Source organism: Trichomonas vaginalis, chromosome III, assembly GCF_026262505.1.
Source record: "Trichomonas vaginalis G3 chromosome III, whole genome shotgun sequence".
In the NCBI taxonomy this organism is placed as follows: Eukaryota; Parabasalia; order Trichomonadida; family Trichomonadidae; genus Trichomonas; species Trichomonas vaginalis.
In genome coordinates, this window is record NC_067205.1 from 22616216 (window position 1) to 22643819 (window position 27604).

The window sequence follows — 27604 nt, forward strand, 5'->3', positions numbered from 1 at the left end:
GTCAGAAATAGTTCCTGGAACTTACGAATATACAACTGCTGTTTCTTATGGAAATGTAGGTGAGTTTGGAGAAGGTTCTTCAACAACAGTAGATATTGCTTGCGACAGGTTTCATATTATTTCTATTGACAACTCATTCTTATACGTGGAACAAGACATTGAAATAAAACCTTCTGCCAAGTTGTCTGACAAGAAAGGTTGCAATGGAATTTTCTATGTCGGATACCAATATGCTCCAGAAGTTTTCATGGGATATAAGATATATTCTAACTCTGACTTAGTTCAAACAGTAACATGGGCAAACTATGAATGGTTCGCTTTGAGAAACTCAGTACAACCACAAGCTAGAGAACAAACAGACCAGTATGCAAATATTGAGAAAATAAGAAGACTTGACCCTAACGTTCCAGGAGTTTATGTTAACCTTTCTGGTTCAGATGGAACTGCTGCCACTAAAGTAAAACTGAAACTTAGAGTTCCTTTGTCATCTTTCCTCATCTTCAGGTTTTTAAGATACTTGCCAAACTGGGCAGGAAAAATTTCTATTGAACTTACTCCAAGCAAAAATAACTTAGTCATTGCACCAACACAAGACCCATTCACTCTTACAGACGTAAATGGGAACAAATACAAACGTCATTCGCCGACTTTTGCAAAGACAAAGTTGACTTAGACTTTGGTTTCTCAAACTTCAACAATGAAGTAAACTATTATTTCAATGCTGCTGGAACTGCTTGGGACCCAGTTAAGTTCACATGCGAAAAAGTTTGAATGCAAGAGAATAGAAAGCAGACTTGCCGTTTATATGTTGGACCCAGATATTTCAAATGCTTTAGCTGCCAAATATATTGCAGTTCCACTTATGTTCCCTATACACCAAATATCTGTCAAAGACTTTGCAGGTGAAGTTGGAAACCAAAGTGCTGACCCAGGTGCAAGAACAGATATTGCTTTAACAACTGCAATGAAACATGCAGATACTATGTTTGTACTGTTCAGACGAACTATAAATGACTATTCTTGTTTCTACAACCCCGGTATTAAAATATCATATAAACATAGATGGCAAATATTATCCAAGAGAAGAATATTCTACAGTTGAGGATATGAGGTCATACAACTTGACATTAGATGCTATGAACTTTAACAACAACTTCACAACAACCATAAACCCTGAAATGCAAAGTTCTATTATGCCATATGTGAAAGTATGGACTCATACAGGAGGTCAAAAAACTCAATATACAAATGGAGACCGTTCAAACTTTTGGCTTGGCATTCCATTTGCTGACTCAGAAGACTTTATGGGTGGTATTTCAACTGTTGGTACTGTACAAATACAATATAGCTGGTGACAGAGACGGTCCAGATGAACTGAGAGCAAAGAAGTTTACAAAACCAATAGCACTTTTCACGGAAGATGCTCTTTTGAAGATTCGTTCGATGAAACCTGCTGGGGCTCCTCAGATTGGCATAACGACAGCTTCCATCGAGCAGATTTTGGCAGCAGGTCAGTAAGTTGTTCTTGAACTGACTTCTCTCCGTCAAATATTGACAGTACGCCAGTTTTGACATAATATTGTAAGATAAACTTACCTTTAGAAATATCTGTAAGTTTTGAAGTTATATTTTTTTGTCTGCTTCAAGAACTTTCACCATTTCAGTTATACCAACTTTCTTTGCTTTATGAAAATATTTTGGTTCAGCAAAGACTGCTATTCTATAACATTTACCATTGTTTGTATAAAGAACTATTCTGTCAATGTATTTGTATTGTTTGTGTGTGTAAACTTTGTTTTGCTTCAATTCGAAGAGATACTCGAATACGTCCATCTTTTTATTCTAAGTAAAATGTCATTTCCGAAAAATAGAAGCGTGAAGTGTTTCAAAAGGTTTAATGGCGGTGGCAGATGTGAAGTTAAATTCACCAACTCAAACAAACAGTCAAAGTGTTATTGTCAATGTCAAAGACAGAGATGTTGAAGTGGGGAAACCATACGAAGACGAAGATGGTATAGCAATTGTTCCTGTAAAAGAACAACCAACATATCCTGAAGTTAGCAGAGACTTAAGTTCTGTTGCAGATATTCGAAACGACTACCAACAACTGAAAGACAAACTTCAAACTCAGGAGAAGATTTGTCAAGCTTTAAGTATAATGTTAAACTTGGTCGAACACAACCCTGTAAAAGTGAACTCATATGTCATTGCACCTCATGAAGTTTTGAAAGAACTATTGAAACTTTTGACAGAGGCAGACGATATAAACATCAAAGAAATAGAACCCGACATTAGTTGCTGTGGTGTTTCATATAATGTCATTGACAAGATATACGTTATGAAAGGAGGTGAAACGTTGAACTTAAAGTATAGTTTCCCAGACGTTATAAAAATATTTGACGACCACAGCATTTCATTAAAATTTATTTGCTAAGTAAAAATGTCAAAACTTCTTGAAAGATGTTTGAAGAAAAATAATATAGACTTTATTTCATGTAAAGGACTTTACACACTTTTGAACGATATGAAAGACCCTGTTTTGTTTGTTCGTGTAGACAAAGGAAAGTTCTATGTCTTTACAAAATATTTGAACTTCTTAGACAGAGAACTTCAAGAAACGCCATGTGAAAGTTTAGATGAAGTTCTTCTCCACTTTCAGAAAAACTTTTAAATATATATAAATGGCAGAAGATATAATGGTTTATACTATTACGACTAAAAACCCTGAGTCATATAATTCTATAACAACAAACTTACAAAGTCCTCAAGGACGGTATTGTAAACTAACTTTAAACACAATGACGACTAAAGCCTGTTTTGCTCTTTTGACACCAGAAGACTTTATTGTTGTGAATGGTAAAAAAATACTCCTTTGAAGATACTTACTCAGATATACCACCAACAGGTTTTGTTGACTTATTTAATACTTTAAGTACGGGTGTAACATGTGCTGCAACTAGAGCAGGTTTCATTATGTTTGGATGTCCGACTGAGTTTACTATAAACAATATGAGCTATAATACAAAACTTATATCTGGTTTTTACTACCAACAGTTTCCTATAACAGGAAAAGGTGTCATACAAGGAATGTCTGTTCCATTGACTTTAAGTACACCTATTTTATATTGTTTCAAACTTAGGTTCAAAGTGTTATTCGAATGTCGACAGAAACTACTATGACCAAAGATACTTATGCGTATAAACAATACTTTCTCTGCTGGTTTGCCTATTGTTCATTCGAATGCAGAATTTTCAACCTTAGTGAACTCAAACACTTTGGCAAGTATAACGTTGACATTAGTTGACGCAAACTTTGTTCCTGTAAAACTTTTATGTCCTATGTATTTGTCAATGACGGCAGAAAGTTTCGAATTGGAAGATGCAACTGGTGAAAGTATTGTATTACAAGAACAACTTCAACAACAAATAGCTCAAGAACAACAAATGCAACAAATGGAACAACAAAGTCAAGAATAAAAAAAATATTTTTTTTTATTTTTATAAAAATGTACAGAATAGATGTTTCAGATTTTTATGACTTCCAAGCATTCAGAAATATGTGTCCATTTAGAGACTATAACAAAGCAGTCGAGAATTTGAAACGTTTAGTCATTTATGTTACTCTGCCCAGAATGTTATGTTATGAAAGAATGGGATGTTGTCTTTAACAAACCAAGAGCAACAATAGTGTCTGAACAAGAATGTAGACAGAAACTTAAGAAAATAAAAGTTGTACAAGTTGGAATGAAGATGTTAGATGCTTGGGATATCTTATTGTCAAAGTTAGAAGATTTTTCAGTTCGAGGTATAAAGTTCTATACACCTTCTCCAAACTTCTATTCTATCTTCACTGGATATAAATATGAACAAGTAGAATGGAAAGAAAATATTATAGAAGCTTGGTTAGACCATGTCAAAGAAATTATATGCAATGGAAACGAAAAGGTTTATGAGTATATCTTATGTTGGTTTGCAAATATCTTACAACATCCAAGTGCTAAAAATGAAACTGCTCTCATTATAATTGGAAAACAAGGAACTGGTAAGAACACATTCTTTACAGATATCTTATGCAAACTATTAGAGGGCTATTCGAACCCGAATATGACAAACTTAGAAAACATTTGTGGTAAATTTAACTCTTCAATTGAGAATATGAAACTTATAGTTTGCAATGAACTTCAAAGTATAGATACAACAAAAGTTTTGAACTCAGATGCTTTGAAGAGTCTTATAACAGACAAAGTTGGAGTTGTTGAAAGAAAGTATAAAGACCAAAGAGTTTGTGAAAATGTTGCAAACTTCATTATGGTTTCAAACAATGTTGTTCCGATGAAGTTAGAAAGTTCTGACAGAAGATATGTAGTTGTCAGAACGTCAGATTCTCATATGCAAGATACAGAATATTTTGACGACTTAGCAGAAACTTTGACATCTGACTTTTACAACCACTTGTTCTCATATTTTATGACATTAGATATTTCTAAGTTCAATCCAAGACAAATTCCACATACCGAAGAGAGACAAACATTGTTAGAAGCAAACAAGAGTGTATATGAACTGTTCATAGATGAAACTGACTTTGAGTGTTTAGATGAAAGGTCATTGTACGATTCGTATAAACAATATTGTCAAGAATATGGTTATATGAGCTTCTAAACGAACATTCTTGGCAAATGTCAAAAGTCTTTTAGATGTTCAGAATGGTGTATATACAAAGAAAAATTTTTATGAGTAAATTTTAAAAAAAATATTTTTTTTATCCGATAGAAAAGATGGCAAAATTCATCTCAGTAAACAAGTACATGTCAGGACTTAAAGAAGAACTAGACCCATTCACATATTTGAATGTTTACTTCTACCATTTTGAAAAGTCTTCATTCAGCAAAGTTTGGAACATCGAACCAGTTAAGTTTGCTATTGTGACTAAAAATGGTGCGAAAATTTGAAGACTTAGACATAGAAGGTTTGTTAGCAGTCAAAGAAAGTTTTGACAGAAGGTTTCTCAAACCTTAAAGAAGGCAAAGCATACAAACTTGTTATACCTTATGAACCAAAGAAAGCAGACGACTATGAATATTATGAGTCTAAGATAGTTGAAGTTCAAGGTAAATTGGGTAAAAAGATTTTAGAGTCTAAGCCAGTGTTTGCTCCTAAAGAGGAAGAGAACATTGACATTGACCCAGAAATGTTCTAAAAATAAAATTTTATTTTTACATGTCAAATTTCTTTTTCTCTGGAACTGGTTCAGGTTCTTTCTTCTCTTCTTCTACTTTCTTTTCTTTCTTTTCTTTCTTCTTCTTTTCTGGTGGAGTTATGTCAAACTTCTCAGAACCATATTTTTGTAAAAGTTCTTTGTCCTTTAATAGCTCTTCTATTCTGTTTTCTATTTCATCTTCAAGAACAGCGCATGTGTCTTCTTTGCATTCTAAGAACTTTTGTTGGACTTCATCTTTCCAATCGGCGTCATCTCTGTCAACAAGTCTGTCATTGACAAATTTTAAGACTGCTCTGCTTAATGTTTTATGGTTCTTGTCATATTCCCAGAAACAGAACTTTAGAACAAATTCACCTTTCTTGTTTACACTATGTAAGATTTTATGGTCGACAGATGTTTTTGCTGTCGAAAAGCTTGTCTCGAATATAGATAGCGAAATCGCTAGACATTTTCTAAAAGATAAAAATTTTAATTTTTCTAAAAATATGTTAGAAAAAAAGTTTGCTGACATTGACAAGAAATTTGAGAATGTTTTAAACAAGAACAAGGTAAAGTTAGAAAATGCTCAGATAAAACCTATACATGACAAGTTCTTATTTGCTCAGAATGGTATAACAGGTCTAATTGCACCACCTGGGTCGGGTAAGACTTTCACTTATCTTAAAATGGCTGCACAACAACAAGAACTAGATGAGAAGAACCCATTTTATGAGTTAGTTGTCATTTGTAGTACTTCTGGTCAATTTGACCAAACCGTCAATTCGTTCAAAGATATTATAAAGAAGTCTAAGTTAGTATGTATAAAGGATACTGAGTTGTTAGATTGGATAAAGAAGTACCAAAGAAGAGTTTTGAAGTATAATGCTATAAATGAGTATATAAATTCTAAGTTTAAAGACCCAAATGAGGAAATGCAGAGAATATTAGAGAAGAAACACTTCAGAAACAAACAGAAAGAGATAGAATACATTTCGAAGAAATTGCAATCTTACGATTGGAAGACATACCCTCATAGATGTCTTCTTATCTTAGATGATTTCGCCTCTCATCCTTTGTTAAAGAATAGAGAACAAGATATGTGTCGAATTCTTAAGAAGCTCAGACACTTTAACATTTCAGTTGTCATTGTGTACAGACAGCAAAGAGTTTAAGTAAGGATGTTAAAAGAATACTTACTGACATTGTACTTTTCCCCGGATTGTCCGAAGACGATTTCATGGAACTTATGAAAGAGTCCATGGCAGGTAAGTTTGACAGACATGAACTATGGGAGAAGTATAAAGTCATACAAGACCCTCATACTTCTTTCAGAATTCATATCTACGCAAACAAAGTTCAAATTGTAAAAAGTCAAGCTTGAAAAATGTAAGTGTTTAGTCTTAGTAAGTCTGTTGTGGTGCTGGGGCTGTCGGTTCTTCTGGCTTTGGAAGGCATTCAGGAAGAGGGACGTGAGACATTCGTTTGTGTCCTGTCGGAAGGAAGAACTTTTCCTGTTGTCGGGAAAAACTTTTCCTGTTGGAAGGAAAAATTTTTCCTGTTGGAAGGAAAAACTTTTCCTGAAGTTCGACCAAAAAGTTCCCAATTTTCGAAAATTTGAATGGTTTACGGACGGACAACTGGAAGCGTTCTTCCTGTCGTCGGGAAAATTTTTTCCTGTCGGAAGGAAAATTTTTTCCTGTCGGAAGGAATTTTTTTTCCTGTCGGAAGGAAAATTTTTTCCTGTCGGAAGGAAGGACTCGGAATGCCAGAAGGATTTGACAAGGCAATTTACCTTATAGAGCTACCTGAGCCATCTGAAGTCAAGCTTGAAAAATAAATGGTTCATCTACTCTACTTGTTTGAAGTTGTCAAAATACTCTGTTATTTTTTCCTTTAACAATGGCAAATCTTCTTTGAATGTAAGTATTGTACAACCTTTAATATCATAGTGTGTTTAGGTAACGTATCTTGAACTATTTGTTCACATCTTCATTCGGTGTCATTGAAATCGGTAAGTTTTCGCGATAGAACCAATTCTGTCAGATTTGTAAATCTTAGCAAGGTCGTAAAAGCTTTTGTTGTTTCTTCTGACTAAATGCAACATAACCATATCTTTATCTTCTTCATTTTCCATCTCTTCAGTATAAATCATATACTTATAGTTCTTTTCCTTCCTTTTGGTACCGAACGTGGTATTCTTTTCTGAATGCTTTTGTCTTTTGCTTCAAGCTTGTTCTCTAGCTCTTCACGTTCTTGTCTATGAATTTCATCTAACATCATGAAAATATAACAAGCGTAACGAGGTGAAGCCCACATTGCACAGCATTTACAAGAAGTCTATGTACATACCAGCCTCTCAAACCATTTAGCAAATTTTTACGATTTTCGTAACGGAATCTCGACTCGCGGTTTTCCTCGGGTCGCAAACATATGAGGAAATTCTTCTAAAAGTTCTTTTGTCTGTTGGTTTTAAACCAATGATGTGCTTGCTTTAGAACGAAAGAGCATTCAAAATACTTTGCATTTGGTACATGTCATCTTTGACTGAACGAATGAGACGTAACTGTTTGTTATACTGTATTGTACTCGTATTCTTCATTTATGGCTTCATGAACGATAGCAGTTGTTGTGTTCTCTGATGTTGACATATCTGTCCTTACATACAAAATAAAAAAAATAAATAAAAATAAAACTAACTTTATTTTTTCTATCTTAAGGAAATTCATGATTTTCATGAGTTTTATGCAAGACCGAAAAAAGTCGGTCTTAGAGAAATTTCACTGTTTTCATAGAGTTTTGGCGACTAAGTTTTTTTTACCTACTCGCTGTTTCTTCACTGTTTTCGTACGGAATCTCTTCTCTCGGTTTTCGAGGGTAGCAATCTTATGCCATTTTACTCAGATTTTTGTGCTGAATTCAGCAAAATAATGTTTAGGTGAAGAGGTGCGATCTCACCTGTTTTCACCTGTTTTCTCACAAGCGTTTTACATGGTAAACGTTATTTTTACATTATGACACGAAGTGAAGAGTAACACTTCGTCAAAAAAATCCCTGAAAATCATATCTTACATACAAAAAAATACAAAAAAATGACACTAACTTTATTTTCTGACTTTCACAAAAGACCAAAAATAAACGCTTTACATGTATTTTCAGCAACTTCGTCAAATAATTTTATAGCTTTATCTATCTCATCTACTTCAAACGTTTCTTTACCTTTTATGGGAGCACCATACATTTTCTCAAACTTTTCAAGTAGTTCTGTTTCTGCAGCTCTCATATCATTAACTAACACAACCTTGACTCTATTGACTGTAGAGTCATATCTTAGAGTTATATTATATGTTCTTCCTATCTTATATCTTTGTGTTGAAGTCCTTCGGTTTCTGAACGATGTAAAGTAAGCCTTCACTGCAACGTTCCGTATCGAATGAACCATATGTTATGAAGTTATATCCAACAACTGGGTCTAACCATAACAAAACTATTGGTATAAGACTTTTGTCTATAAGATATGCTCTTTTCCATGAAATGCTACTGATATCATAAGCTCAGGATTTCTTGTCAAAAATTTCTGAGTAGAAAGCAATTCTAACCCAGTCCTGCGGTCTCTTTCCAGATGGAGATATAATGTCTGACAAAGAATATTTGTTGTATTTCTTTGAGTATCTTACGTTTAAATCACCAATTCTAACCACTTTGGTGTCATTGTCTATCTTTCCAACTGTTTCAAACTCAATGTTTGACATATCTGTCTTTAAGTCAGCATAGTCGTTTCTCATACCGTTCTATCTCTTTGACGGAGTAGTTATATTTCCTCATTGCTGCCTTACATTTTGAACATTGCGGGTTCATTTTTGCGTTATATTCTGAAACCTTACCTGCTAAAACAACTAAAGCGTCAATGGTTTCTTCATCTCAAAAGCTGCTGGTTTTATCTGTTTGTTCCATACCTTCCCTCTTCTATCTTTATCTCTTATCTGCCATACACATTCAGCAACTAACGAAACAAAGTTGTCGTAGGTCTTAAATTCTTCAGATTTATTATGTCAGAAACATTCTTATATACCATGTCGCAATCTTTGTCCATAACCTTATGGTTGCAATGAAATCCTAGAAACTCATAGTTATACCTTACGAATGAACTTCTTTATTTCTACTGAGTCAGTTGCTTTGACTTCAATTTCGTCAAATTCAGGAATGGTTAGTTTTTGTTGCTGAATTTCAGGCAATTTGGGTAAATGGTCGATGAGGTCCTGCATGTCATAAAGATACTGTTCATTTGTTTCATCTTTCGCACTACAGTCTAAATTACATGTTAAAAGTTCTTGCTTTATCTTCTGGATTTCTGTTTCGAAAGTATATGAAGAAGGAATGAAGCTTTTTCATCTCTACTAACATTGACGTAGGATTCATGACTAACGAGTTGTGCTGTAGTTGTTTGAAGTGTTGTTTGCCGATTGTTGACATTTTATTTTTTTATACAAAATAAAAAAAATAAAAAAAATAAACTAACTTTATTTTTTATTTCGGGAAAATTCATGAAAATTCAAGAGGTGAAAAAAAGAGGTGAAAAAACAGGTGAGATCGCACCACTTCACCTAAACATTATTTTTGTCTGATTTACACTCATTACGATGAAAAGTCTTGACAAAACATTTACGTTCATGTTTGACAAAACATTTACGATGAAGAAGTCTTGACAAAACATTTACGATGAAATCATGACACTTTTTTCATTAGATAACTGTTATTTTTTGACGAAGTGAAGAGTAACACTTCGTCAAAAAAAATCCCTGAAATCATATCTTACATACAAAATAAAAAAATAAAAATGACACTTTTTCATTAGATAACTGTTATTTTTTGACGAAGTAAGAGTAAACACTTCGTCAAAAATCCCTGAAATCATATCTTACATACAAAATAAAAAAATAAAATGACACTTTTTCATTAGATAACTGTTATTTTTTGACGAAGTGAAGAGTAACACTTCGTCAAAAAAATCCCTGAAATCATATCTTACATACAAAAAAATACAAAATAAAACTAACTTTATTTTTTCTATCTTAAGGAAATTCATGACAAATTCATGAGGTGAAATGAGGGTAGAAAAGAGGTTAGATCTAACCTTCTACCCTAAATTATATTTTTGGGTCCTTTACACTCATTACGAAGAAGTCTTGACAAAACATTTACGAAGAAGTCTTGACAAAACATTTACGAAGAAGTCTTGACAAAACATTTACGAAGAAGTCATGACAAATTCATGAGGTTAGAAAACGTGTTAGATCTAACATGCTACCCTAAAAGTATTTTTCAATACTTTTTCAGCACTTTTCCGTAGTTATATATGAAAGACAATTCGAGATAAAAGTCATAGTACAATGGAATAATATGTTGCACACCATTTGTTGTGAACCAAACTTGAAAGTCAGAGAAACTGTTACTAGGTGGTTCGTAGAATTTAGAAGCAAAGTCATAAAAGTCCTTACCAATACATAGAAAACTATTGTTGCTTGAACTGAAACTTGCATGACACATAACATTTTGAGGGTCAAATACGTTTCTATAAACTGTCAAATCTGCTGGTGGAAGTATAAATTGAAATGGACCATCTGGTGGTAATGGTTCGTTCTGGTTTAGTAACCGAAGAAATTGTGCCCAAGAACGTTTGTCTACTTTCCAAAATAAAAACTCTGTATCTCTTGGAGGGTTAATTTCAATCTTTTGAAATGAAACGGTGGAGTTCATCTTGTCATATTCTAGTTTCAGATAGTATGTTCCATTTAGTAAAGAGTCGTATTTTTCTTGAAATTCCCAATAATATTTGTTCATTTGAGTTTGAAAGTCATTTAGAGTTTTCTCAAGACTTTCGTCTGAACGAACTGTAAAGATCTCATTTCGTCGAATTTGTCTATTAGACCATCAGAACCTTTATACTGCCCATGAAAATATACTGCGAACATAAATGCGTTAGTTCTATTTGAAAACAAAACTCTTCTAAATCCTATTGCCTTTGCATCTGAAGGACTTTGAAGCCAACGAATTGGATAGTCAAACCTGTATACTCGGGATGAAATTTCTTCATCTGAAATAGTCCTACCAGCATTTGTAAAGATATAGTCTAACGGTTTTGTATCTGCTACTTTTGTTCTTTGTTTTTCAACCTGAAGCATTTAATATATGTAAAAATATATTGTTTTAAAATGGTATGCCATTTCATATTTCTCATCTAACAAACAAGTTTCCCAACGGTCTTCTCCAACAAACTCAGCGTACATTTCAAATAAAATAAAAAAAATGTCACTTTTTTAAAAATAAATTTTTACTTCATGCAATGTTTTATTTCTGTGCCGTCTTCAAGTATGCCCCAGTACTTACGCTTGGAGAGGACATGAACTTCGGTGAAAATTTTGTCCAATTTGAATTGACCCATCTTTTCACCGACCATTCCCATTTCAATGAGTTTGTTGTATCCTTCTTCGTTCGTCATGAGTGCGTCAATGTTCTCATAGTAAACCTTCACTTTGGATTTGACTTCGGAGAAGAATTTGTTGTAGTTGTCAAGGACTGCCTTTGCGAACTGAGGGTAAGACCAATGTTCGACAATAGGTTTTAATGTGGTTACTAAGCCACTTTGACCTTGAGTGAATTCGTACTTCAAAACAAAAGGAGAAAACCTTTCAACAAAGTTGTCGACCTTCTCATAATGTTTACTCTTCATCTCTTGAGGTTTCTTAATGGAATATCCCCATGTCGAATTCATAAGCAATTTGAGTGTCATTGCAAGTTTGGGGTTTGAAGCTTTCCTAATATCATACAGTTGTTGTATGACTTTTCCAACTGTATAGTTCCTTCCGGGAACTCACCATCTTCGTTTTGGAATTCCAGTCGGAATATATTGGACAAACCTCATGTATGCAGCGTTAAGGTCGACATAGTATATCTTTTCGTTTGAGTCGAACTTGTCACAACCAATTGGTCCAGTTTGTGGAAATTCAAGTGAGTCTCTTATCTTCTGAGAAACTTCTCCTGTTATCTCATAAACATCGTCGAAGCAACCTGTTTCATATAAAACCTTCTGACCTAACTCAGATGCTCTCCAATACAATTTGACGTCAATTGGATGTCTCAATGGAAGTTTGTTTATAGCATCTTGAAGTTCTTGCAACTCATTGGAAGTTCTTCTGGTTCAGGTTGGTATCCGAACAATCCAACTCCTTGTGGAATTGTGTACTTCTTTTGTACTAGAACTTTGTCTGGAACAACTTTTGGTCTTGCTAACAGTGAAAAGTTTGTTTCGTCTTTTGGTACAAAAGTTTCTGTCAGCTTGTCATCTGGAATTGGTTCCAACAAACCTTTCTCGAAAAGAATGTTTACAGCTCTGACAATGTTGCACTTGCCTTTTCGAACAATGGGTTTGTAAGACTTTCGTTCAACATGAAGTGGTTGTGGACAATTACAATCTTCAACCATGGTAAATTGAACTCAACAACATAGTCGTCATGTGAAGAACCTTTAGCTGTAGGTATGTTGACTCGGATATTGACATTTGCCAACGGTGCAATTTTTGCCAATTGACCTCTGAGAATGTACCTTGTCTTCACACATGACTCAAGATACTTCATCTTCTCATCTGTAACAAGACCAGAGTTCCTGAGACATGTAGAATGCAAGGTTCATTGACAATTGTTTCAATTGAATTGTAAATTCCATACCTTGTCAAGTCAATGTCAGACTTATTTATGAAGGGGAAGTATCCAGCATGTTGTCTGACTGCTTGAGGGTTAGGTTGGTACCATTCGAACTTGACACTTGCAATTCCTTCAATTGCATTCAAAATGTCTGAGTCGGAGTCAACCATTGTTCTCTCTTTGTAGTCTTGAAAGCGTCAAGAAGTTTTGCAGCTGTTTGTTCATTGCCATTTGCATAGTAAATGTGACCATCCAAATCTGTTATGGTCAATCTGAGATTGTGTCCTTTCTTATTTCCGTCTTGTATGGCAGCAAGTACTCCCATGAAGCCTTCTTTGTTCTTTCCTTCGTCAAAGTTTACTGTAAAGGTTCGACCAGATATAATTTGACTTCTAACTTCACGATACTTTTCATATGCATATCTTGTTCTTTCCATGGGAGCATGTGTGTCTTCACCTTTTCCTTTTTTCCTTCTCAAAGGATGCAATTGTTCGTCATGTTTCCAGTAGAATCTGGCAAAGCCGTCGTGTCCTTCAACTTGAGGTTCACTAACATCGAAAGGCATGTCCATAAGACGTTCTTCTTCTAACCTCTCTAGTCTGTTTGGATAATTTGCACGTGCTGTTTCCAAATCCATTTCGTAGCGAAGACCAGACAATTTGTCATAGACTTTTATGGGTCTTCCCTTCCTATATTTAAACTTCTTCGAAACTCTCCAACCATATCTTTGCAACTCTGCTTTTATTCTAGCAGATTTTCTATCCATTCTATATGGGGGCATTTTTATAAAAATAAAAAAATATTTTTTCTTTACTTTACATAACCGCCTGCTGCCATAAGTCTTTGACGCCAACCCATACCAGCTAATGAAGGTTGACTTGGTTTAGTTTCCAAACTAAACTTTGGTTTTGGTTTATCTTCAGTTTTTGGTTTTTCTTCTTCTATCGGTTTTTCGTCACTTTTCGGTTTCTCTGACTTTACTTCACTTGCAGGAACAGTTGTGTCGTCAACATCTTCATAAATATCATATGCCATTTGTTTTTGTTTTCCTTTCAACTTTTTGTGTTTGTTGTAAAGTTTAGAATATTTCGACTCTAAGTCAATGAGATGTTCTATAATGAACTGTTGGTCAGTGAAGTAAACTTTTCCATCTGTTGTCTCGAAAGCTCCTTCAGACTTCAATATTTTATTTGTGAGAGTCTGTTTCTTTTTTGAGATACTAGCCGTTCCATTTTTATGAAAAGTGACTTTGTAGTTAGGGTTTGTATTTCCAGACCTGGCACTTTCTATTATTGAATTTTTCTCTTCATCTGTAAGTTCTTTGACAGGTTTTGACAATGGTTCTGAACTTTTTGTTTGTGGTGTCAAATCTACCGTTTCAACTTCTTCGGTCATTTCATCTCAGTAAAAAATTTTAGTTTGGTTTGTTTTCAACTGGTTGTTGTTGTTTTTTAAGTCGGTCTAAAACTTCCTGAGGTATAGGAAGAACTTGACAAACACGTGGTGTAACTGCTGGAAGCCGACAAATCCATCTTGAACCCATTTGTCTCAATGCTGTATTGTTCATTTCATCTCAGTAAAAAACTTTACATTCCCCACGTTTGAGGCGGTTGAGGTTGGTTATTGTTTACCCATTGTTGTGCATGGTTATATCCTCTGTTAAAGAATCTTTCACCTTGGTCCATATAGTGTCCTGCTTGGTTATAGTAGTTATTTGCTTTGTTATAATAGTTTCCTGCTTGTCTTCCTACATTGTCCATCCATCCTTGAACTTTTCCTCTTGTTTCAGGATTTGGAATAAGATTTGTTGCATCTCGTGCTACATCCCAACCTTTCTGTACAGTTTGTATAATAGGTTGTGCTTTCTTTTAAGTATACCTAATGTACTCAAAATCTTCCTTCCAACTCCAAATACACCTCTGGCTATTGTTCCAACTGCGGGCAAAAATCTGGATGCAACTCCTGCTAATGCGCCAAATAAACCCATTTCTTATAGGATAAAAAATGACGAATCCAAACAAGGACCCCTATGTTTCTAAAGCGACAAAGAAAGCACTCATGGTAAAATCTTTAGTTCAACACCAAATGCTTGGTTTATGGATATCTTGGAAAACATTCCGAGGTATAGAGAAGATGGACCACCATACTGGCTAATATTTGTCGGTCAAAACACAAGATACTGTGAAGCCATACCATTACAGTCCAAAGCTATTTTAGATATCTTAGCAGCTTTGACAATATTCGTTGACAAATACCATCCAACAAAACTGACATCTGACTATGAAAGTTCTTTCAAATCAGATGATGTAAAAACTATCTGCGTTCAAAAAATGTAAACCAATATTTCATTGTCGACCAAAACCATTCTGCTCTTGGTGTCATTGACGGTTGTATAAAAATGTTAAGAGACTTAAACCAACCACAAGGTGGTGAAGCAAATGAAATGTCATATGACGACAAGTATAGACACTTCTCCATGGCAAAGATGAGACAAGTTTAAATATTTACAATAGCCGTAAACAAAAAGGTTTGGGAAACCTCCCCCGAAGAAATGAAAAACAACCCGACTTAGAGAAAGACTATATATTTAAAATTTAGTCAAAAGAGACAAACAAGAAAGAATGCCGGGCTTTCAAACTTCAGAAAGTGACAAAGTAAAAATAGAAATACTAAACGCGACCCATATGAAAATACTATTGACTATGACAACAATGGGAACCCGACAGGTACTCACATTCGTGTTCGTAAAATAGAAGAAATATACAAGAAGATATATAAGTTTTAGGCAAACATGGCAAAATGTACACACTGCAAGCAGAAGATAAAACTACTATTGTCAGACCTCGTTTCAAACTTGTCAAAGTTCAAGGTGGTATACTTTCAAAGACAGTTCTAACAAATATAAGACAACTCCTGACGAATATGCTAAGAAGTTGAAAATGACGACTAAGCATTTCTATACATGCGTAAACTGTCATGTAAGTGGCATGTAGTCTTTACTTTGTCCCGTTGTTTGCGTATATCCTGAAACGCGATGTGTATGGTTTCCATCTCCCTGAGTGTTACCCCAGAAACAATTTATAGCAAACTGAACGTTGTCTTTAACATCATATCCTTTACCTTTTGTCATTGCTGACCAATCCCAAAAATTTATGCTTATGCCAACCTGCTTGAGATGTACTTAAATCTATAGTGACTATGTGCAGGTAAATTTTCACCTGAAATCGTTTTACTTCCACCTGTTTCCTTTGAAAGTTTGCACAATACAAAAACCTGTCGACTATTTGAGTCCAAGTTCCAAAACCAAGTACTACTTCTGGTCTGGTAGAGTTCATTGACGTATAAATAGAGCCTATAGGATATAATGTTTGAAGTATTTCTGTCTTTAATGTTTGAAGCTCTGTTTTGTCTGCTTTCTTGTCATATAAATCTTGAGCAGTGAATTTAATATTATGTTCATCCTTCATGACATAAACATCTTTACATCTAATGTTTCTCATCGTCGTTATGTCGTCATCCGATGTTAAACCTTGTGGAAAGTTAGGAGGTTTACAATATATTGCATCCCCACCAGTTTCTTCAACCGTTCCTTCAATACTTTCTATAGCAACAGTTGTAAAACTTGTATGTGTATGGTTCTTGTCTGCTTTCTTCTCTAACTCATCGTTAACATAAGTTTTATCTGCTTTAAGGTCTAAACATCCTGAAACCCATCCTGTATCGGCTTTAACTTTAAAAGTCTTCGATGTCCATTCATGGTACCAGTCAACCCTTTCTTTCATTTCGTTATCTTTTTCATCCACATATTCCTTATCCGCTTTCTTCTCTAACTTACTAGCCACATATTCCTTATCTGCTTTCTTTTCAAGGCTAACGTTTAAGTCTGTTATTTCAGATATAGAATGTGTATGAGTCTTTTTAGAATATTCGTTTTCAGCTCTTGTCACTTCACTTGACATTTTATTGTCAACATATGTTTTGTCTGCTAGTTCAGGATGAGTATGTTCTTTTGTTGCATAAGCATTGTTAGCTCTTTCTTCTTCTTTTGCTATTGCATCGTCTACATATTCTTTGTCAGCTTTGTTGTCAACATCTGCTTTCAAAAGAAGTTCATTTATAGGTTTCTCGTTTAAAGTTCCTTTTGTTGGATTTATACAGACAGTATTGTTCTTCTTGTCTTGAAACAGAAACTCATCTGTCATTGGGTTTAATGTCAGTTTTAAGTTTCCTTCTTTCAATGATTCAGATATCTTAGAATAGTTTGAAAAGTTTGTTGTGTTCTTATTTAGAGCTTGCATAATGAGTTGTCGGTTGTGTTGTATTTCTCTTATGGAAGCAATATCTTTCGACATTTTTATTCTAGATAAAATATGCTTTCAATAGAAAAAGAAAATTCAAGAGTTGCTACAACTAAACCATTAGATGAACTTTTTACTAATGTCGGTCAAAAGTTTGAGACAGAGACCGTAAAGCATGAAGGCTATCGTTTTGACTACCCATTAAGATGGCTAAGAGACCCATCTGTCACAAAAGCTATTGGCTTTCGTAGAATGAAGTTCATTTCAGAAGCCATACATGGTTTCCCATTTACGGTCGGTTTTGAAGTTCGATACTATAACAAAGAAAAACGTATGTATGAGAAATTTGAACAGGGAAAACTTTTACAAGTTAGTTTGCTTGTAAACTTAGAAACAACTCTTCAAGCTTTTCAAGAAAAAATAAACGACATCTATATCGAATATGCAAACCAGTATAACATTGACGAGGGAGAGTACCATCTCGATATTATTTATGACAGGAAAAATGCAACTGTTAAAATCAATAGAATAGAAGACCTTGGAGAAAACGTTTATATTTCTACAAAATATAACAACTTGGCATGGTATAGATTTATGAGGATGTTAAATCAGCCTGCAGCATATCCAGTACACCCAGACTTTTATGAAGTCGAAAACCCTAATGGAACATATGAAAATGTTTTCGACCAAGATGCTATTATTGTTCATGCTTCATTTTCTGGCGCTCAAAACTCTTTCTTATGCTTGGCAAATGACTTTTACGAAAAACCTACAAAGTTATACGAACCACCAAGTGGAAGTATTTCAGACTTTCAAGTATGGTTTACTACAGATGGAAGAAAAAGAATAATTCCATTATACCATGCGTTTTACTTAGAACTTAGTTTCATATACAACTACTATCGAACGGCAAAAATATAATTTTTTAATACGGCTGAGGTGTTGGATTTGGTTGCCAACTAGACTGTGGTGCAGGTTCAGGCTGTTGTATAACAGGAGCTTGCTCTTCTGGTTCAGGGTCTTTAGGTATAATACCAACAAACTGACCTACTCTTTTACCAATATTTTTGACTCCGTTCCAAATTCCTCTTCCTACGGTTTTTATTCCATTCCATATACCTCTTCCAACATTTCGAAAGAAGTTTCCTATCTTACTGAAGAAACCCATTTTACTATATGTAAAATCTAATGTCCGCCTAGTCTTTTGCGTTTCCTGTTGAGTTCCATAGCATTCTTTAACTGGAGCTCATACATTCTGTTTCTCCTCTGGTAGAAAACATATTCTGGGTCAACTCCTGTGTTCGCGTCATCTGCATAAAGTTGTTTATATCCCACTTCAGGGTTTGTATAAAACTCTTTCCATCTCATATTTGCATACCATGGTGGCAAACCTAACGCAGCGTCATTTGACATGGCAGTTTGCATTTGTACATCTGTTGGCACTTGACCATAGTTTGCCATTGCAGTTTGTATTCTAACTTCATTTGGAATATTCTCTGGGTTTGGTTGTCCAGGTTGCTGTGCATTCGCTAAGTTCTGTGCGTCCATTTAATATTAGATAAAAATATCTCTTACGAGTACATATGCTGAACATTTGCAGGCATTGGTTCATCTTCATATTCTCTGTACTTTTCTGCCACGTCAAATAAATAAATGACACAATGGAAAAAACCTAAAACAAGTAGTCCTATTTCAAACCACATTTACTTACTAATAAAATTTCTTTGTTATGACACTTTCTCCGGTTTATAGGACCTCTCTCATATTCTATCTTGTCATATTTAAACACATAGTCATGTATGTCCTCTAACCATCTCATAACGGTTTCCAAACCACTTTTATCGGATGTAAAGTAAAAGCATGGATGGTTATGTAAAACGTCTAAAGTTTCTAAAGAGTCTCTCAAAGTCCAGTCTACTTGGTATTGAAAATCCCATGTGTTATAGAACGGCGGGTCCACTATAAAGAAAACATTTTCCTTGTCTTTATATTTTTCATACAACTCTGTCCAATGACATCTCACAAACTCTATACCCTCAATATATTTTTCTATGTTCTCTTTGAAAACATTTGTATAGTTAAGATATAAAACTTTTGACATAAGTGTTTCAATGTCATGAACTCTTATAGCACCACTATATAATAGTCTAGCAGATATACTATCCCAGTCTATATATTCTGCTTTTTTCAAAACCTCTCTCACAATATTTTTCTTATCTAATGGTATACGTTCCATCTTACCTATAGGTATCTTTTCTTTTAACGCTTTCAATATATTGTTTGTGTCTGGTATATGTTTGAGACGGTCCATATAGTTGTCGAAGTCATTGCATATAATCTTTGAGTCTGGGAATATTGTATGGCACAAATGGGATATATAGAAACTTCCACCGAACAAATCTACAAATGTTAGACCATTCGGTAGTTTCTTAAGTTCTCTCAATATAATATCTTTACATTTACCCTTATTTCCAAAGAACGGTAACGGTGGTTTTGTAAAATTCATTTATATATAATAATAAAAATGTTTTTACCCGAAAAGTGACAGAAAAGTGACAAAACATGAAAACATATATAATTTGTGAAAAGCGACACATTATATAATGTTTTCGACCCAGAAGAAGGCTTCTCAAAGTATACTTCCTTGGAACGCCTGTAACTTTTCCTGTAGCGACGATAGACCCTTACTTGTCCGGACAAAGTTATACTAAACATCTTCAGGGCTAGAGGGCACGAAGTGCCTGGAGGCCCCACTACCTTTTTTTTTTTTTTTTTTTTTTTTTTTTTTTTTTTCATTTCATTATTTTCAATTTCTTCTTCTCGTTTATGAGGTCTTTGATTATGACTCCATTGATTCCATGAAATTAAATATTCTTTATCATTATATTTATACCTCATTAGCTTATTTTGGCTTTCATATTCATTTAATAATTCACAATCTTCATTTTTAAATTGAAGTTTAACCCATTCAGGATTTAAACAATGTTTAATTAATCGCGGAATATCTGACATCATCTATATATAGCTTCTTTTATAAAAGATAAAAAATAAATTATTTTAAAATTAATGTTAATTTTTTAATGATTTATAAATAAATATATTTTAATGCATCGTCTATATATAGATGTAACAAAAAAAGTCACACAACCCTTCTTATCCTACTACTAGTTTTTTGAGAGTCTGCAATTTTCATTTTACCAAGAACTAAAACATGTATAAAAAATGTAACATGATTCTTGGTTTGTCTGTAAACTGATGATATCATAAGTTCAAAAATGAACAAATGATTTGAAAAAAATATAAATAAATAGTGTCTTAAAGTATTAAAGTTGCTGTTTAATATTATGCTTGTTGCTTGTTTTTGTTCATTCTTGTAAGAGAAATTCAAAACAAGAAAAAGATTCAAAGCTTTCCTTCCTAGAAGGTTGAATAGTTTGTATTGGCTTCACCGCATACTTTTTCATGATTTGCCCGATTGGACGGCATGGGCGAGGTATTGATTTTGCAAAGATTGCAGGATCTATTGGAAATAAGGATCTATTCACTTTCGGGATTGGAGCATTGAAAAAGCTATAAGGTGGGAGTGGTGGGGCTTTGATGCTCATCCTTAGGGTTTTAAAATAAAAAGTTTGGCATATTTTAATTCTCTAAGGAAAATTTCTCCAGAAAAGTGTCAATAACTTTAATTTTGATTGAATTATTCTGCCTCTACGTTTTAATAGAGTGTTATTGATATGTTTGTTGTATAGATTATATTTTTAAGAAATTGTTCCCAAAATATTGTTAATGTATGTTTGATCGATAAATTTATGACTATCTATGGGAAATAATCGATAAAAAGTGCTAATTACGCGAATATTCGTTTTAAGTTGATTAACTATACATTACATCAGTTCCCTAATCGATGATTTTCTCCTTAATTTCAAACCACATTAAAAAACAATATTGGCAGATAACGATTTTATACCTCAAATGATGATGTACATTAGTCATTCATTCTATATATCAAGAAATTAAAATGTTCAAAATGGTAATCCGATTTATCAGAATATTCCGATCGGATTTTCAAATAATCTTTTACGAACAAAATGAAGATAAAAGATCATTAAAAATGGATCTATTCGATGGCTTATACAGTTGCATATCGTTCTAGTATTTCAATATGAATACTAATCAATGAGACTCATTAAGAAAAGATTTGAAATTTAAGAGAACAAGTAAACGGTTTGGACGGATATTTGAAAAAAAAATCTATTCATGTTTAGATGGAGAGTAAGATAAATACTGACAGCTGAACGTATTAACCTTGCTCATGGATATGATTGAATCCATGATTACAATTCATCGCGTTCTTAAATAAAAGTTTATATATTGGATTCAAATGCGGAATCTAAAAATGATATAAGTTATTATTATTTGTTCGAAGTTTAAGTGATTAAACCAGATGGAGTATGGATAATTATAGGTTTAAGTAAATAAAATCAAATTAAAAATTAAATTTAGTACCCTCAATTTTTGACTTTTGCAACTTTTTCATGACCCCCTCCCCAGGTATCTAAAATACCATTTATCGCCTGAAAAGCACCCTTAATTTATGCCAATTGACAAAATAAAGATATGTTTAGAATGCTGATATGATGGAGAATCATGCTGCATCATTATTGGCCAGCAATATATAATATTTAAGAAATCTACGAGATTATCTGATTTCATGAAACTCAATGTATACTAAGTTTCAGACTTTGAAATTTTAACATGTTGATATGGGTACATAGGGTTTATGATTCCAGTCATTTATTTAAAAAATTACAAAAATGAATTAATATGATGTGAGTAACAATGGTAATAAACGCTTAATTACTAATATATTATTTCTTGGTAGGAATGAAATGTTTTGGTGACATTTATAGAAGTTAAGCTGAGAATCAAAAATGCAAAAATTATTTTAAATATTACAAGCATTATTTGATGTCATTGAGTTTAGAGTCGTGTAGATATATAAGTACAATATGTTATTGATGTATATATGCAATAATTGTGAAAATGAAATGTGAATCTCAATATGAGTTGCATGTTACTGCGCTATAATTTGAATTCAATACGTACATAACATTACTAAATGTATTTTAAGATAATACAAAAAATTAAGCTTGCAAAAAGATATCGAAATGTAATTTTCATTAGATTCAAAGTTCTGAATAGATTTTGATTTTAACTATTGATGAGTTTGTCAAACCTCTATAATAATAGAATGTAGAACTAATTAAATATAATTAATAAAAAAATACAAATTTAAGTGATATTATAAGAGATATATGTGATGTTACCAATATGATATGATATTGGAGAACTGATAGAATTGTGATGTGAGACTAAATATGATTTTATTATGAATAGGAGAATAATATTAGAAGAATTTCTTGAATTTAATGTATCTGAATATGTAATTGGGCATATATTCTATATATATATTGGTAGGTTAACTAGAAATAAGAAGATGAAAGATTGTTAATGAATAATATGAGATTAAGCGAAAATATATTGTTCTAATAGATGAGTGTTGAGATCCAATATATATGAAGAGGGATATGTGAGAGGAAATATGTATATTTAATAAAATAAGCGATGAGAGAAAAAATAACAAAGATTTATATGAAATTTTGAGTATTGAAAAAGCTCGATTAGTGATTTTATGTCTGTTAAAGGAATAGATATTCTAGGAGAAAGATAAATTGAATTAAAGAAGAATAAAAAAAGTTGATTAAGATTGATAAAAATATTGAATTGTATGACAATGGAAAGAAGGAATAAATTGGTGTTGGTATGACGGTATCATTTCGGGAGACATTGCCTCTGCATGTCTCCCAGAATGAGACAATCTTCTGCAATCAGAATGTGATTGCAAAACTTTGACCGACAGGAGTGCACAATACACTCTTGTCGGTCAAACTTCCGCGTTCAAGTTATCAATGCGGAACATTGTTCCATTCTGGGAGACATGCAGAGGCAATGTCTCCCAGAATGAGACACTGCGACCGACAGGAGTGCATAATACACTCTTGTCGGTCAAACTTCCGCGTTCAAGTTATGAATGCGGAACATTGTTCCATTCTGGGAGACATGCAGAGGCAATGTCTCCCAGAATGAGACACTGCGACCGACAGGAGTGCATAATACACTCTTGTCGGTCAAACTTCCGCGTTCAAGTTATGAATGCGGAACATTGTTCCATTCTGGGAGACATGCAGAGGCAATGTCTCCCAGAATGAGACACTGCGACCGACAGGAGTGCATAATACACTCTTGTCGGTCAAACTTCCGCGTTCAAGTTATGAATGCGGAACATTGTTCCATTCTGGGAGACATGCAGAGGCAATGTCTCCCAGAATGAGACACTGCGACCGACAGGAGTGCACAATACACTCTTGTCGGTCAAACTTCCGCGTTCAAGTTATCAATGCGGAACATTGTTCCATTCTGGGAGACATGCAGAGGCAATGTCTCCCAGAATGAGACACTGCGACCGACAGGAGTGCACAATACACTCTTGTCGGTCAAACTTCCGCGTTCAAGTTATGAATGCGGAACAGTGTCTCATTCGAGGAGCCCTCGAAAAGAACCTCACATCGACTCTCTCTTTCCGGCATCTTTACCGCATAGAAAACTGCTCGTTCGCAACTTTGTGTGCAATCTAAGAGATGATTGCGGTAAAGATGCCGGGAAGATTGATGCTGCAGCCCCAGGCCGCACTCAGATTTCATCCCGCTACACAATTGTTCATCCAACAACTGTCATAGAGGTTGAAATTTTCGACCAGAAGTGAAACATATCATTTTTAAGACTGCGGCGCGCAAGCAAGTTTGAACCTTTCAAGGGTGATCAGTCCTTTACTCATTTCAAGACCTCTTGTTGCCTGATAAAACGATACTTCCTTCCTTGTGGGCCATTGAAAACCGCCCAAACCGTCACAACTTGCTTCCTAAATTTTATTTGCGGAGTAATTATCATGCATATTTTATCGGATAATAATATCAAAGCTAAATTTCATATTATTTTTTAAAGATATGCATTTTCTGTCTAAATTTATTTTTTCTGTTTCCAATTCACGGAATAATATTCTTACAAGCATATACATAGCTAATATATATCATTTTAATAATAATAAAACCAAAATGATGTATTCTTCATATAGTTATTTAAAATTCGTTAACTAGAATTGTATTCAGAACGAGGCAAAGTTAGGAGATACATAAAAACCAATAACTTGATAAGTGATACCTTTTTTCCTGATATATCTATATGTGTTAATGTCAAACACGATTTGGAAAAATTAATTCTTTAAATCGGCTTAAGAATAAGACCAACATCAAAAGCATGGCTAATAAATTAATAAATCAATGTTTAATTACCGATTCATGCATTTTTTTCAAAATTTCAAATTTCAAATTTTTGTTTCTCCAAAATATTAATTGTTTCCACTAGAATAACAAATAAACAATAAATTGGATTAATATAATGCCCAATCATTCATTTTAAATTTTAGATTTAAAACAATATTTTTCTCCATATTATTATAACATGAATCGCTATGATATAAGAAATATATTTTCAATATTGAAATTGAAAAATTCTAAAATTTTTGAAATTCAATTTGAGTGTGATGATCGATAACATATATTTTTTAATTAAAATCTTGTGTCGCTATCATATAAATATACTATTTCTAAATTAAAAATAGAAAAAAAGTACTATTTAATGATGAAATTGCAAATACCCAGATTTGCTTTACTTTTACCACCTCTCGAAAGCTGGGGACACCGCCTATCGTTGGGAGTAGCTATTAAATAGAACCACCCAGGGTATTTTTCGAACTACCGGTGTAGTGTAGTGGAAACATCTGACATAATGATTTGTTATGCCAAGGTTTGATTCCCATTTAGCTAATATTTTTCTTTTTTGGATCATGAATTTTTTTTTGGGTCACTATAAGATTTGTTTCATGTTCTAAATCTGCTGCATATGTAATCTATTTTTATTTACCTATTTTTTAAAAATCTATTGGATTGCCAAATTTGAATATATTTAAAATCATAAAAATCCAAAAAAACTATAAATATATGTTTTATGCATAGTGCCGATACTCAAATATCAGATTACTTAGATCCATGAATAATATCCGAATTTTTTTTCTTAAAATTAAACTTCAAAACTTCTTGCAATCTTATTCTTAATCAATTGTAAATTTTTAAAACCATTTTTTAAAATAATTTTGCGTAAATTTTATTCTCATGTTGTTTTAATCGAAAATTGATACATTTTCAAAAAAATAATATTGACTTATGAAATTCATTTTTAAGGTGAAATAGTATTGTTTTTATTAAAGTATATGAATAATATATAAAAAATTAATGAATAATATAAGCAGATTTTTAGTTTACAAAACAAATATGAGCAATGCAATTTCAAACTTTTGCTGGCAATTTCGATATTGCTCAAGTTTGTAGTATTTGTGATACCTATAACATCGGCTTAATCAAAATTCGATTTTTCTTATGAGTTATTGAGAAAATTTGATTGCAATGAGAAGGATTTCGACGTTTTTGATAAACTAAGAGCTGAGCTTTAGGGGTTCAGTTCATTTATGGCTGTAGTTTGATGCGTAGATCTCTTTTTTATTGTAAATTCTTTCAGCATGGAGATCGAGAATGAATCTTTTGAGAACTTTATGAGTTTTTACACCCGTAAAGAGGTCCTTCGAGGAAAGATAGTCCAGACTACATGAAGATGTGGGTTAACCAAAAAAATCCGATGGTTTCCCCATATTCATGTAGATCTTCGAAAAAATGAGCACCAAAAAAGCCAAAAAAATAGGCTTTTTATTGGATTTGTACACTAGATCAATAATCTATTTAGGATCTGACACTCTTTTTAGCCAGAGATATGAGGTCCTTTCTAGGAAAACGATCTATTCATCCATAAAAAAAAATGAATTATCGTTTTCCCCAGAAATTACATGGGGAGTGGTAAAAGTAAAGCAAATCTGGGTAATATCAATATATATATATTCATGCTGATATATTTTGGGAACAGATTGGCAATCACATAAATAGGATTGTGTTAGTTTGTTATGGATATAAAACAAATTTTCGAGCTAATTGAGCGAATTTAAATCACAAACACTTATATTTTCTATTACAAGGTATATTTGTAATATACAACCAGTAAATAGCTTTCTCTAACTTTTACCAGCTTAGATGATAGCAAATTAGATACGAATTTCATGACCCCTCACCAAATTCCACTAAAACATATACAAATAAAAGTACTAAGTGGGTATCATCTAACCCTAGAATTATAGCTCCTAGGACTCATCCTAGATGGTAGTTCTGGAAAAACACCTGGTTTTTGGAGTTGCAAAAGTTAAAAATTGAGGGTATTTATTTTCTTTCTCTTTGTATTATAAAATGTTTTTATTATAGTTTAATTAGTTATTAGTTTATGAATCATTTCAATAGTTCGACATTTGTCGAAATGAAATTTCTTAATTCCATTTGTTCTAGTGGGTAAAAATGCTACCACATGCCTACTTGTTGATAGAAATTACAATGCGAAATATAATTTAGTCATAAATTGATTGAACAAAAATGTCAGAAAATCATAAAAAGTAAAATTCATATTTTAAGAGAAATTAAAGTGTTGTAGATTGTTTTTCTAATCTTCTTTTTTTTCAACAATTTTCTAATCAGACCTATTCAATGGTAAACGTGAAAGTGTGCTTTGTTGGATCCTCGGGAGTAGGAAAAACATGCCTGATTAATAGAACTGTGAATAATAGTTATCTTGACACTGCTAACCCCACAGTCGGAGCGTCTTATATGAAAAAAGAAGTTGAAGTGGATGGCAAGCAAATCACACTTGATTTATGGGATACTGCTGGCCAAGAACGTTATAGGGCACTGGCACCATCGTTTTTCCGTGGTTCAAGTGTTATTGTAATTGTTTATTCAATCATAGATGCTACTTCTTTTGATGATCTTAGAGATTGGTATGAAAATATTCAAACAAACTGCAATCCAATTCCCAGAATCATTGTCGTTGGCAGTAAAGCAGACCTTCATGAAACCCGCTTAGTTCCATCACAACAAGCCGAAAATTTCGCCAAATCAATTAATGTCGATTACTTCGAAGTTTCTGCTTTAAGTGGTGCTGGAATCGAAGAATTAATGCTCAGCATTGCTACTCAATTAGACACATCTAAATCAGAACCCGAAACGCCATCTAAAATTGTCGTTGAAGAGAAACCAAAGAAAAAGAAGAGGTTTGGTTGCTTTTAATGAAATTATATCGATTTACGGAATTTTGCTTAATTGTCTTTCTAAATAAATAACCTTTATATCCACAATTTTGGTTTA

The 27604-nt window shown here is 33.4% G+C and overlaps 10 protein-coding genes and 6 pseudogenes across 16 annotated transcripts, besides 1 other annotated feature; 6 read left to right on the forward strand and 10 right to left on the reverse strand.

The window, feature by feature from the left end:
• Positions 1-16006: part of a mobile genetic element that runs on past the window's edge.
• On the forward strand, positions 1898-2348 carry TVAGG3_0745940 (protein of unknown function, DUF4106 family; the record flags this gene model as incomplete). Its single annotated transcript, XM_051245021.1, has 1 exon — positions 1898-2348. A coding segment is annotated over one exon (451 nt), but the record flags the coding sequence as incomplete, so codon positions are not given.
• TVAGG3_0745950 lies at positions 3507-4738 on the forward strand (annotated as a pseudogene). The gene has a single exon. A coding segment is annotated over exon 1 (1232 nt).
• Positions 5214-5555, reverse strand: TVAGG3_0745960 (uncharacterized protein; the record flags this gene model as incomplete). The annotated part of the gene is made up of 1 exon (XM_051245022.1): positions 5214-5555. A coding segment is annotated over one exon (342 nt), but the record flags the coding sequence as incomplete, so codon positions are not given.
• TVAGG3_0745970 lies at positions 5884-6578 on the forward strand (annotated as a pseudogene). Its single transcript has one exon. A coding segment is annotated over exon 1 (695 nt).
• TVAGG3_0745980 lies at positions 7044-7474 on the reverse strand (annotated as a pseudogene). The gene has a single exon. A coding segment is annotated over exon 1 (431 nt).
• On the reverse strand, positions 8838-9667 carry TVAGG3_0745990 (annotated as a pseudogene). Its single transcript has one exon. A coding segment is annotated over exon 1 (830 nt).
• TVAGG3_0746000 lies at positions 10517-11376 on the reverse strand (annotated as a pseudogene). The gene has a single exon. A coding segment is annotated over exon 1 (860 nt).
• Positions 11526-11858, reverse strand: TVAGG3_0746010 (DNA/RNA polymerases family; the record flags this gene model as incomplete). Its single annotated transcript, XM_051245023.1, has 1 exon — positions 11526-11858. A coding segment is annotated over one exon (333 nt), but the record flags the coding sequence as incomplete, so codon positions are not given.
• TVAGG3_0746020 lies at positions 12600-13660 on the reverse strand (annotated as a pseudogene). The gene has a single exon. A coding segment is annotated over exon 1 (1061 nt).
• TVAGG3_0746030 (phage tail repeat-like family) lies at positions 13705-14289 on the reverse strand (the record flags this gene model as incomplete). Its single annotated transcript, XM_051245024.1, has 1 exon — positions 13705-14289. One exon carries the CDS (start codon positions 14287-14289, stop codon positions 13705-13707), a length of 585 nt encoding a protein of 194 aa, XP_051091611.1.
• Positions 16007-16344: 338 nt separating the features above from the next.
• Positions 16345-17192, reverse strand: TVAGG3_0746040 (phage tail repeat-like family; the record flags this gene model as incomplete). Its single annotated transcript, XM_051245025.1, has 1 exon — positions 16345-17192. A coding segment is annotated over one exon (848 nt), but the record flags the coding sequence as incomplete, so codon positions are not given.
• A 72-nt stretch (positions 17193-17264) lies between these two features.
• Positions 17265-17894, forward strand: TVAGG3_0746050 (uncharacterized protein; the record flags this gene model as incomplete). The annotated part of the gene is made up of 1 exon (XM_051245026.1): positions 17265-17894. A coding segment is annotated over one exon (630 nt), but the record flags the coding sequence as incomplete, so codon positions are not given.
• Positions 17895-18377: 483 nt separating this feature from the next.
• On the reverse strand, positions 18378-18740 carry TVAGG3_0746060 (uncharacterized protein; the record flags this gene model as incomplete). The annotated part of the gene is made up of 1 exon (XM_051245027.1): positions 18378-18740. The coding sequence occupies one exon, from the start codon at positions 18738-18740 to the stop codon at positions 18378-18380; it is 363 nt and encodes a 120-aa protein (XP_051091614.1).
• A 488-nt stretch (positions 18741-19228) lies between these two features.
• On the reverse strand, positions 19229-19698 carry TVAGG3_0746070 (phage tail repeat-like family; the record flags this gene model as incomplete). The annotated part of the gene is made up of 1 exon (XM_051245028.1): positions 19229-19698. A coding segment is annotated over one exon (470 nt), but the record flags the coding sequence as incomplete, so codon positions are not given.
• A 3446-nt stretch (positions 19699-23144) lies between these two features.
• On the forward strand, positions 23145-24123 carry TVAGG3_0746080 (uncharacterized protein; the record flags this gene model as incomplete). Its single annotated transcript, XM_001322873.2, has 1 exon — positions 23650-24015. One exon carries the CDS (start codon positions 23650-23652, stop codon positions 24013-24015), a length of 366 nt encoding a protein of 121 aa, XP_001322908.1.
• Positions 24124-26947: 2824 nt separating this feature from the next.
• On the forward strand, positions 26948-27594 carry TVAGG3_0746090 (Rab GTPase; the record flags this gene model as incomplete). The annotated part of the gene is made up of 1 exon (XM_001322872.2): positions 26948-27526. The coding sequence occupies one exon, from the start codon at positions 26948-26950 to the stop codon at positions 27524-27526; it is 579 nt and encodes a 192-aa protein (XP_001322907.1).
• Positions 27595-27604: the final 10 nt, after the last annotated feature.